At 40.3% G+C, this 12,559-nt stretch overlaps 1 protein-coding gene across 4 annotated transcripts in view; it reads right to left on the reverse strand.

The window, feature by feature from the left end:
• USP8 (ubiquitin specific peptidase 8) overlaps nt 1–12,559 on the reverse strand; it is an 87,730-nt gene that overhangs the window by 57,631 nt on the left and 17,540 nt on the right. For all 4 annotated transcript variants that reach the window (XM_004471548.4, XM_058294202.1, XM_012530235.4 and 1 more), the window contains one exon: nt 11,597–11,760. In XM_004471548.4, coding sequence (XP_004471605.2) covers nt 11,597–11,700 — 104 coding nt within the window. In that variant the 5' untranslated portion in view covers nt 11,701–11,760. The remainder of the gene's footprint in view (nt 1–11,596; nt 11,761–12,559) is intronic.

Here is a 12,559-nt window from a genome sequence, read left to right on the forward strand (position 1 = left end):
TAAAAATCAGTAATGAAGTTTTTTTTTAAAGATTTGTTTATACCCGCCCCCCATTCCCCTCTGTCTGCTCTCTGTATCTATCTGCTGTGCATTCTTCTGTGCCTACTTGTCTTCTCTTTAGGTAGCACCAGGAATTGATCCTGGGACCTTCCAGGGTGGGAGAGAGGCACTCAATCTTTTGCGCCTCCTCAGCTCCCTGGTCTGCTGCATCTCTCATTGTCTCTCCTCTGTGTCTCTTCTTGTCACATCATCTTGTTGCGTCACATCTCCACGAAGGGCAGTACTCCTGCGTGGGTGAGCGTTCTTGCATGGGCTAGCACACTCCTGCACAGGCCAGCACTCCACGTGGGCCAGCTTGCCCTCATCAGCAGGCCCTAGGAATCAAACCCTGGACCTTCTGCATGGTAAACAGAAGCCCAATTGTTTGAGCCACATCCACTTCCTCAATAATGTTCTTGTGGGAAACGGACTTTGGCCCAGTGGTTAGGGCGTCCGTCTACCATATGGGAGGTCCGCGGTTCAAACCCCGGGCCTCCTTGACCCGTGTGGAGCTGGCCATGCGCAGTGCTGATGCGCGCAGGGAGTGCCATGCCACGCAGGGGTGTCCACCGCGTGGGGGAGCCCCACGCGCGGGGAGTGCGCCCATGAGGAGAGCCGCCCAGCGTGAAAAGAAAGGGCAGCCTGCCCAGGAACGGCGCCGCCCACACTTCCCGTGCCGCTGATGACAACAGAAGCGGACAAAGAAACAAGACCCAGCAAATGGACACCAAGAACAGACAACCAGGGGAGGGGGGGAAATTAAATAAATAAATAAATCTTTTTTTAAAAAAAAAAAAATAATGTTCTTGTACACTAGTATTAAACAATCTGAGGAGGAAATCAGGAAACAAATTCCATTTACAATTGCAACAAAATAACTCAAATACCTAGGAATCAATTTAACCAAAGAAGTACAGGACCTATATGCAGAAAACTACAAAACAATGATTTAAAAAAAATCAATGAAGACCTAAAAAAAAGGGAAAGACAGTCCATATTCATGGTATTGAAAGACTAAATATCGTGAAAATATCAATGCAAAAAGGGTTTAACACCCATGATATATAAAGGATACTACAATACACCATAAAAAGACAAACGACCCAATTTAAAAATGGGCAAACGACTTGAACAGACATTTGTCCAAAGAAGAAATACAAATGGCAAAAATAACACATGAAGAAATGCTCAACATCACTAATGATTGGGGAAATATAAATCAAAACTACAATAAGATATCATTTCACACCTATCAGAACGGCCCCTATTTAAAAAGACAGAAAACTGCAAGTGCTAGAGAGGATGTGGAGAGACAGGAACACTTATTCACTGTTGGTGGGGAGACAGAAAGGTACAGCCACTGTGGAGGACTGTTTGGGAGTTCCTAAAGAAGCTTAATATAGACTTGCCACATGACACTGCAGTACCACTACTCGGTATATACCCAGCAGAACTGAAAGCAGTGACACAATGTTCACAGTGGTGTTATTCACAATTGCCGAAAGATGTAAACAACCTAGGTGTTCATCAACCAATGAATGGATAAACAAATGGTGGTGTATACAAACAATGGAATAGTAATACCTATGAGAAGAAAGGAAGTTGTAAAGCATATGACAACATGGATGAAGTTGGAGGCTATTATGTTGTGTGAAGCAAGCCAGACACAAAAGGACAAATGCTGTATGATTGCTCATGGAGTTAATAACTTGAATGCAGATCACCAGAAAATAGAATAAGTTCAGAGAATGGAAAGCTTAGGGTTAATTATGCAGAACTAGTAAAAAGGATGTGTGTTACTCTTTGGAAATGACTGGAAAAGATAAAAGCAAAACATGTTTGTAACTGGCAGTACTATTGTGTGGGCGTGCCAGTGTTTTAAATGGAAAGTATAAGGTCATGTATATTACTAAAAGGAAAGCTAAAAAATGTAAATGGGACTGTATAGCATAGTAAAACCTCATGTGAAACATGAACATGGGTAAAATTGCATATTTACGACTGTTCTTTGAAATTGAACAAAAGTATGTTAATACTACAAGATGTTAATATCAGACCCCTCCAAAAAAACACTACTATGCTAAGTAAAGGAAACCAGACACAAAGTACTACATAGTGTATGATTCTATTTATATAAAATGTAAATATAGACAACCAGCAAGACAGTGGCACAGTAAGGTGCTCCATGAGTCAGGTCATGCTACAGGGCAGTTAGTAATTGCCTAGAGCTATCTAAAGCACCTGTTTGGGGGCACCAGACTCTCTGGGTAACTACAGCTGGCATAGACCAAATAGTTGGAAGTCTACCAGGGCATTTTGTATCTGCACAGCATAGATTGTGACCTACACCAGCAGCTCCATTCATGCTCCAGGCAAGGGAGGAAAGGGTGAGAAGCTTATCAGTCTCTCTGGGCCACTATAGTCTAGGCCAATATAATGTGGGTTATCACGCACGGCTGTGACTCTGTCCCTAGCCCTGGCAAAAAAGAAAGGTGGGAGAAGCTTAATCAGTCCCTGGGGCAATGCGGACAGCTTGAGCCTCCACAGCTTACAGTACCAATTACATCTTTGGCTCCTACTACACAACAAGCAAGGGAGAAAGGACAAAAAAGACCTGAACTAAGAGAGAAACTGCACCTAGAATAAATACATCTAGTAAGCCTAATGCCAAGACACCAACAAAAAATTACAACCCATACCAAGAAACAGGAAGGAAGTTACGGCCCAGTTAAAGGAACAAGATAAGCCTCCAGATGACATAAAGGAGTTGAGACAACTAATCATAGATGTTCAAAAAAATCTCCTGAATAAATTTAATGAGATGGCTAAAGAGATTAAGGATATTAAGAAGACAATGGATGAGTACAGAGAGCAATTTGAAAGCAGATCTTACAGGAATGAAAGGCACAATAAATGAAATTAAAACATTTAACAGCAGATTTGAGGAAGTAGAAGGATTGGTAGCATCTAAAAGTGAACATATAAAAGAACAGATAAGAATGGAAAAAATTGAACAAGGTCTCGGGGAACTAAATGACAGTATGGACATATATGTACAAATATACATGTCATGGGTGTCCAGAAGGAGACAAGAAGGCAAAAGGGGCAGAAGGAATATTAGAAGAAATAATGGTATAAAATTTCCCAACCCTACTGAAGGACACAGATATCCATGTTCAGAAGCACAACATATTCCCATCCAAATAAATGTGAATACACCAACTCCAATATGCATACTAATCAGAATAGCAAACACCAACGGCAAAGAATTCTGAGAGTAGCAGGAGAAAAGCAATGCATAACATATAAGGGATCTCCAATAAGATGAAGTGCAGATTTCTCCTCAGAAACTATGGAAGCAAGAAGACAGTGGTATGATATATTTAAGTTACTGCAAGAGAAAAACTTCCAGCCAAGAATCTTATATCTGGCAAGACTGTCTTTCAAAAATGAGGGCAGTTTAGAACATTCGCAGATAAAAAGAAACTAACAGAGTTTGTAACCAAGAGACCAAGAGACCAGGAAATACTAAAGAGTACACTATAGTCTAAAAAGAAAAGACAGGAGAGAGAGGCTTGGAAGGGAATCTAGAAATGAAGATTACATCAGTAAAAGTAACTGAAAGTTTCAAAAAAAAGTGAAAATAAAATATGACAGATAAAACTGAAAGGTCAAAATGAATGAAATAAGAACTGCCTTTACAATAATAACAATGAATGTTAATGGATTAGACTCCCCAATCAAAGGACACAGACTGGCAGAACAGACAAGAGAATATGAATCACCTATCTGCTGTCTGCAAGAGACTCACTTCAGACCCACGGATACCAACAGATTAAGAGTGAAAGGCTGGAAAAAGACATTCCATGCATGCAGTAACCAAAAAAAAAAAAAAAAAAAGCCAGAGTAGCTATACTTATATCAGATGAAATACTTTAAAATACACTAGTGGGCTGCTGATGTGGCTCAGTGGTTGAGTGCTGGCTTCCCACATACGAGGTCTCAGGTTCAATACCCAACCCTGCTGCTTCAAAACAAACAAACAAACAAAACAGATACTAGTAATGTGCAATCTGAGGAGGAAGTCGGGGGGGAAAATTCCATTTACAATAGTGACTAAAAGAATCAAATACTTAGCAATAAACTTAACCAATGATATAAAGCATTTAAATTCAGAAAACTACAATGCATTGTTAAAAGAAATTTTAAAAAGACCTAACTAATAGGAAGAACATTTCATGCTCACAGACTGGAAGACTAAATATCATTAAGATATCAATTCTACCCCAACTGATATAAAGATTCAATGCAATCCTTATAATAATTCCACTAGCAGATTTAACCAGTAAGAGGGAGGTGGAGTAAGGATCTCCTAGAGTCAGCTCCTGCTACAGGGTAGTTAGTAAATACCCAGAGCTATCTGGAGCTAGCTGAAGCACCTGTTTCAGGGCTCCAGGAGACCAGAAGAGCATCCTGATCATCCTTGAAGGAGTGGAAGGATGAGACTGCTCATTTGCAGAGAAGATTCAGAAGTACAGTGCTCCACACCACAGAGGTCAGTGCCAATCCTCCACTGGAGCCACAAGCCACCTTGGGAGCTATTCTGCAGCAAAAACTGAAAGTGCCACTTCCCAAAAACAGGGGAGGAAGAGAAGGTTGGGCACCAATTTCAGCTACTGATGAGTAAATTCAGCAGGCTAAAGTATGATCCTAAGAACAGCTGAAGCTTGAACCTGTCCAAGTCAGAAAAAGGCCAGGAGCTGCCATCTTAACTCTATGCCTGGCACGAGGGGAAGTAGGGATGGACTGAAAATCACAGTGCTGACAGGGAACTGGCTTCTTTCTATCCAGATGAGACTGCATCTCCAGCATAAGCCCCAGCCTTAACTCTGGCAGGGAGGAAGGTGGGGGGACCTACACCAGCCTCTCTGGAAAATTAGTGGCCAAGCCTCAGAGGGCAGTGATTATCCTACTTTGGCAGCGCAAGCTACCCCAGGAGCTATTCTGTGACTGGAATTGGAAGCTGCATTTCTGAAAAACAGGGGAAGAAGAGACAGTTGGCCACCAATTTTGGCTACTGACTAGTACACTTGGCTGGCTAAGGTATAACCCGAGGGACAGCTAGGGTGTCAATCTGTCCAAGTCAGAAAGAGGCCAGAGGCTTCCACTTTGATTCTACCCCCAGCATGAGGGGAAGCCAGGCTGACTGGAAATCACAGTGACCTTAGGAACTGGTTTCTTTCACCCAGATCGGCCTGCAGCTCCAGGCTAGGCTTCAGCCCCACCTCTGGCAAGAAGGAGGTTGGCGGGCACTGCACCAGCCTATCCAGGTAACTGAGGCACCTTTGGCTAACACAAACTGAATAATCAGAAATCTACCTAGGCAACTGCAGTCATCTTGGACCCACACAGCATAGATTGCTGCCCAGACCTGCAGCTCCATCCCTGTCCCAGGCAGGGCAGGAAGGGGTGTGAAGCTTCATCAGTCTCTATGGCAATTACAGTCTAGGCCTGCATGACTTGGATTATTCCACACAGCTGTGACTCTGTCCCTACCCCTGGAAAAGAAGAAAGTTGGGAGAAGCTTCTTTGGCCCCTGGAGCAATGAGGGCAGCTTGATCCTCCACAGCTTACAGCACCAACTACATCCTTGGCTCCTACTGCACAACCAGTGAGGGAGAAAGGGCAGGAAGCCTTAAACTACGGAGAAAAACTGCACCTAGAAGAAATACCCTAGTAAACCAGATGCCAAGACACCAACAAAAAACTACAATCCACACCAAGAAACAGGATGATATGGCCCAGTTAAAGGAACAAGATAAGTCTCCAGATGACATAAAGGAGTTGAGACAACTAATCATAGATGTTCAAACAAATCTCCTTAAAAAACTCAAAGAGTAGCTAAAGAGATTAAGGATATTAAGACATTAAATGAGCACAGAGAAGAATCTGAAAGCATACATGGAAAAATAGCAGATCTTATGGGAATGAAAGGTGCAATAAATGAAATTTAAAAAACAATGGAACCATATAATAGCAGATTTGAGGAGGCAGAAGAAAAGACTGGTAAGCTTGAAGAAATGGCCTCTGAAAGTGAGCATACAAAAGAACAAATAAAGAATGGAAAAAATTGAACAAGGTCTCAGGGAACTAAATGACAGATGAATGTGTACAAACATACATATCATGGGGGTCCCAGAAGAAGAGAATGGAAAAGTGGCAGAAGGAATATTTTAAGAAATAATGGTAGAAAATTTCCCAACCCTATTGAAGGACACAGATATCCATGTCCAAGAAGCACAATGTATACCCATCTGAAAAAATCTGAATAGACCAACTCCGAGCCACATACTAATAAGAATGTCAAATGCCAAACACAAAGAGAGAATTCTGAGATCAACAAGAGAAAAGCAGCGCATAACGTACAAGGGATACCCAATAAGATTATGTGCTGATATCTCACCAGAAACCATGAAGGCAAGAAGACAGTAATATATTTAAGATTCTACAAGAGAAAAACTTCTAGCCAAGAATTTTTATCTGGCAAAATGAGGGTGAGTTTAGAATATTCACAGATAAACAGAAACTGAGAGAATTTCTAACCAAGAGACGAGATTTTCAGGAAATACTAAAGGGTATGCTAGAACCTTAAAAGAAAACACAGGAGGGAAGCAGATTTGGCCCAACGGATAGGGCATCCACCTACCACATGGGAGGTCCAAGGTTCATACCCAGGGCCTCTTGACCCATGTGATAAACTGGCCCATGCGCAGTGCTGACGCACACAAGGAATGCCGTGCCACACAGGGGTGTCCCCCACATAGGGGAGCCCCGCACGCAAGGAGTGCACCCCATAAGGAGAGCCGCCCAGCGTGAAAAAAGTTCAGCCTGCCCAGGAATGGCGCCGCACACAGAGAGAGCTGACGCAGCAAGATGACGCAACAAAACGAGACACAGATTACGGGTGCCGCTGACAAGAATACAAGCGGACACAGAAGAACACACAGCGAATGGACACACAGAGCAGACAACTTGGGGCGGAGGGCAGGGAAGGGGAGAGAAATAAATAAAAAATAAATCTTTAAAAAAAAAAACACGAGAGAGAGGCCTGGAAGAGAGTCTAGAAATGAAGATTATATTAATAAAAGTAACTAAAAGTGTCAAAAGAGTGGTGAAAATAAAGTATGACAGATAAAACTCAAATAGTCAGGAATAAATTTAACTAATGATATAAACCAATAGTATTCAGAAAAGTGCAATTCAATGTTAAAAGAAACAAAAAAAGTCCGAAATAACTGGAAGAACATTCCAAGCTCAAGGACTGTAAGATTAAATATGACTAAGATGTCAATTCTACTCAGATTAATATACAGATTCAATGCAACCCTGATAAAAATTCCACCAGCATTTTTAAAAAAACGTGAAAACACAATTATCAAATTTATTTGGAAGGGTAAGGGGTCCTGAAAAGCCAAAAACACCTTAAAAAGGAAAAGCAAGCCCTCATCTCCAAACTTGAAATCATACTACCTAGCTACAGTGGTAAAAAAAAAAAAGCATGGTAGTGGCATAAAGACAGACATAAAGACCAATGGAACTGATCCTCACATGTATAGTCAAGTAAGTTTTGATTAGCCCGTCAAACCCACACAGCTCTGGCAGAAGAGTCCATTTAACAAATAGTGCTGAAAGAACTGGATATCCACAGCCAAAAGAAGGAAAGAGGACCCCTATCTCACACCTTATCCAAAAATTAACTCAAAATGGATAAAAAATCTAAAAATAAAGAACCATAAAGCTTCTAGAAGAAACTGAAGGAAAATATCTTCAAGATCTGGTGGTAGGTGGTGGATTCTTAAAGGAGACAAGAGGAAGACTGAGATTGACTGATGTTTAATGTACATATAAGTTTTAATTGGCTTTACTCTAAAAGTGTGGAAATGTATAGAGTGGATAGTACCACATAGTGAGTAACAGCTAGTTTATAAATGAGGATGTGGCTGAAATTGGTAGTCTAGGTATGTAAATGCCATTTGACAGAATGCTAGAGAATAATGTAGGAACTGAATAGCACAGTAAACCAAGAGATGGATGAAAATTGTGGTTGACGGTACAGATGTAAGAGTTGTTCTTTGTGAGCTAGAGGAAATGTACACCACTATTGCAGGCTGTTGGGAATGTGAAGAAGCATGGGAAAAATACAAGTGGAGCAACCTATGGACTGTGGTTAGCAGTAATAATACAATATTCTTGCATCTATGCCAAAGATGTACTGTGTTGATAATGAGGCAGTATGGAAAATGTGTGCCAAATGTATGCTATGGATGTGGTAACAATGAGATGATATTATCTTCTCTGTATCAAATGTTCCACCACATTGTGGTGTGTTGACAGAGGGTTGTTGTATGGGAATTCTGCAGATGTGCATGATTGTTTAAGTTCACAACTTCTGTAATAAAAATATATTTTAAAAAATAATAATAGGGCTCCTCTGCCCGGGAACTCTTTTGTAACCCAGGGCCTGGAAGTCAATTTAGAGTTCCTTTCACAATAGCTATGAAATAGAAAAATAAAAATATAGATCCAGTTCTAAATTTAGCTATTAACATTTTGCTATTTCTTGAAATTTTCCAAAAAACTGGATTAAAACATGATCCTTCCATTCTTATCTAAAAGAGGGTCCTAGTCAGCATTTCTCAAGGATTCCTGAGGAAGAAAAGGTATCCTGAGTATTCCCTTGTGGCCTAACTCCTGGTTTTTGTCTGGAGCAATGGGGCTGTCACTCTCCCAGGCATCTGTCTCCCAATCTCAAAGTGGAGTCACAGCTTCCTCAAGGGTTAAGTTCTAAAGTCAGCCTGTCAGGAGGTTCCAGCAAGATGGCATCAGCTTTGATAGTGCAAGAGTTGGTAGGTGTATGTCCAATAAACTTGAATCTGGAAACGGACTTTGGCCCAGTGGTTAGGGCGTCCGTCTACCACATGGGAGGTCCGCGGTTCAAGCCCCGGGCCTCCTTGACCCGTGTGGAGCTGGCCCATGCGCAGTGCTGATGCGCGCAAGGAGTGCCGTGCCACACAGGGGTGTCCCCCGCGTAGGGGAGCCCCACATGCAGGGAGTGCACCCATAAGGACAGCCGCCCAGCGCGAAGGAGGGAGCAGCCTGCCGAGGAATGGCGCCGCCCACACTTCCCGTGCCGCTTTTGACAACAGAAGCGGACAATAGAAACAAGATGCAGCAAAAAGACACAGAAAACAGACAACCGGGGGAGGGGAGGGGAATTAAATAAATAAAAATAAATCTTTAAAAAAAAAAAAAACCTTGAATCTTTGGGCTATCCATATGCTAGCTGAGCCCTGAGCCTCAACAGAGTTGCAACACCTACTCATCTATTCTTTGGATTCACCTAGGACAACTAACAAGGAGGTGACAATGGACAACCGCCATATCAAGGAACTGAGAGAGTCTATAACTGCAAGCAAGGGAGTCCCATCCATCGGCCATATGGGACTGAAGCCCCTCTCAATAACAAGTGGAGTGGCATCACCATCCCAGAATTCTTTTGATTGGGGAATGAACTATGGACTAGAGCGGACTTATTGGTATTCTACTATAGGTTTATTGTGACTCTAGTAATGGAAGAATTTGTATCATTGATGTGGAGGCAGTGGCCACTGGAGGTTCTGAGATCAGGGAAAGGGAAAAGAGGTGTAATATAGGGGCATTTTTGGGATTTGGGAATTATCCTGAATGACACTGCAATGACAGATACAGGCCATTATATATCTTGCCATAACCTACAGAATTGTGTGGGAAAGAGTGTAAACTACAATGTAAACTACAATCCATGCTTAGTGGCAATGCTCCAAAATGTGTTCATCAGTTACAACGAATGTACCACACTAGTGAAGGATGTTGTTCATGTGGGTAAATGTGGGTGGTGTAAGGAGCAGGGCATATGGAAATCATTTATATTTTTTATGCAATCTAGGTATCTTTTTTAAAAAAATTAAAAATTAAAATAACAATAATAGTAATAGGGTGGGCTGGGGAAAAAATACACCAGATGTAAGATATGGACTACAGTTAGCAGTAAGATATTGATGATATTCTTCATAATCTTTAAAGTTCCAACTACTCTCTTGTCTTCATCCCTGATGTTTCAGTTTCTTCTCAACTTCTATTTCCTTTAAAAAATGACTGATATTAATGCCTCTATGCAATCATGGGTTTCTTTTAGAGACTTCTCCATGACTTCATTTGGGATCACACACATCAGATTTTAGACCTTCTTCTATCTCTCTGCCATCATGCAACACCTATTTTTCCCTTAATTTCCAAATCTGCTTTCCCAAAGTCTGGGAAAGACTAAACTTTCTTTTTGAAACTATTATTTCCAAGTCTGTAATCATGTGATTACTTATTTATCTTCAAATCTTCCCCTTTGTTCGTTAAAATAAATTTAAAGGAAAAGGTCCCCAACTGCTTCTTGTCCCTTATAAGAGATAAAACTATGAATAAATTAACACTTTAAATACACCCTATTTTTAGCAAAATAAGACTTCCAGTAAATATCAAAGCAGATGAACCTCCCCATCACTAGCATACTTTGTCAAAGGACAGATTTTGTAATCTATATCAGAGAGACATCATCTCTAGCCTCTGCCTCAGCATTACATAGAGTATGTATCTTTAAAAATAAAAATACATAAAATAAATCATTAGGTTAAAGTTCATGTTAAATGGGCACAAATGATTATTTTCTGAATACTGAACAAATAAATACCTACATCTACTCTTTTAAAGAAAAAAAGGCACTACTATTAGGATTATAATTTATATGTGTGATGTAAAATAAAAATGTTTAATGGGAAGCGGACTTGGCCCAGTGGTTAGGGCGTCCGTCTACCACATGGGAGGTCCGTGGTTCAAACCCCGGGCCTCCTTGACCTGTATGGAGGTGGCCCACACGCAGTGCTGATGCACACAAGGAGTGCCGTGCCACGCAGGGGTGTCCCTGCGTAGGGGAGCCCCAATCGCAAGGAGAGCGCTCCGTAAGGAGAGCTGCCCAGCGCGAAAGAAAGTTCAGGCTGCCCAGGAATGGCGCTGCACACACGGAAAGCTGACACAAGATGACGCAACAAAAAGAAACACAGATTCCCATGCTGCTGACAACAACAGAAGTGGACAAAGAAGAACACGCAGCAAATAGACACAGAGAACAGACAACTGGGGCAGGGGGGAGACAGGAGAGAAATAAATCAATCTTTAAAAAAAAATGTTTAAGAATTATTTTTATACTGTTTAATGAAAAAGCAGAAATTTGTAGCTTAACAATTTTTGTAGTACCTCCATAATCTCTGCCTCTTAAACTTAAAATCTTGTATACTGCTTAGAGAACAGATAACATGCATAAAAACTTCCTGAAAGAGTTCTTATTTCATTCATGTGGTGATACCATTTTTCAAATAAATTTTAAATGGACTGTTCATCTAATCTAAATACTATGGAAATGAATAAAAAATTAATATATACCACAATCAAACTAGCAAAAGATACATACTTCTTAGTGCTTATTTTTTCTGGTTTGACTTCTGTCTTCTTATTGAGGTCTTTTAGTGAAGAACTGAGATAAAGTTCTTTAGGAACTGAAGCCACAGTAGGCATGATGAATAATCTTTACCACTTTCACAATGGCCAGTTTATTTCAATAAAAGTAGTTTTTCCCTGAAATAAAACAAATACAAATGAATTTATACCATTAACAATAAAACAAGTGAGCAATTACAAAAATAAAATTTCTAAATTTTATTTTTTGCTAAAAGGGTTGTGAATTATACTGAGTATCTATTTTGGGAGATCAAGACATACAATCAATGAACAATTTTTTTTTCCAGCTTTTAACTAACTAAATGAATTACTATTTATATCACTTGACCTTAAGTATTAGTAATCCTACCTGTCAAAGAGGGAGACTATTAAAAGCTTTTACATTTTTCCTGTTAAAACTGCATTAATGTATGGATAACAAGTAGAAGAAATTTTTATCTAGAGATATTTCTCCTCACTGACGATACCATTTTATAAAAGGAAATAAGTAGTGGAGAGGAAGAAGGACCATGTAATATGGAGCTAGGAACAAATGAACATATTTCTGGCAGAGCATACCTACATACTTTGAAAAAGTCTTTGATGTTTGATGACATTCTTTGTTTCCTTGTATGCACTGGTAAATTCTGACTAGCAAGATGAAGCAAGTAGTAAATAAAATGAAGATAAGAACAAAGATTGGCTAGGTACATACCAATTAAGTTGTGTGTATGTGTACATGTGTAAGGATGCATGTGGATGGGGACAATCAGGGGAGCACACTAAATGGGGATTCTTGGCAAGATCCCAAGTGTCATTAAATGAAAATTTCAAGAACCCAATTAAATTGAAAAAGGCTTCAGTTGTGAAGAATTGTAATTTGAATAAAAAGCTACATTAATACATTTGAGAGTTTATAACTTTTTTAGTTTTTTTT

The sequence above is a fragment of the Dasypus novemcinctus genome, chromosome 3 (assembly GCF_030445035.2).
Source record: "Dasypus novemcinctus isolate mDasNov1 chromosome 3, mDasNov1.1.hap2, whole genome shotgun sequence".
In the NCBI taxonomy this organism is placed as follows: domain Eukaryota; kingdom Metazoa; phylum Chordata; class Mammalia; order Cingulata; family Dasypodidae; genus Dasypus; species Dasypus novemcinctus.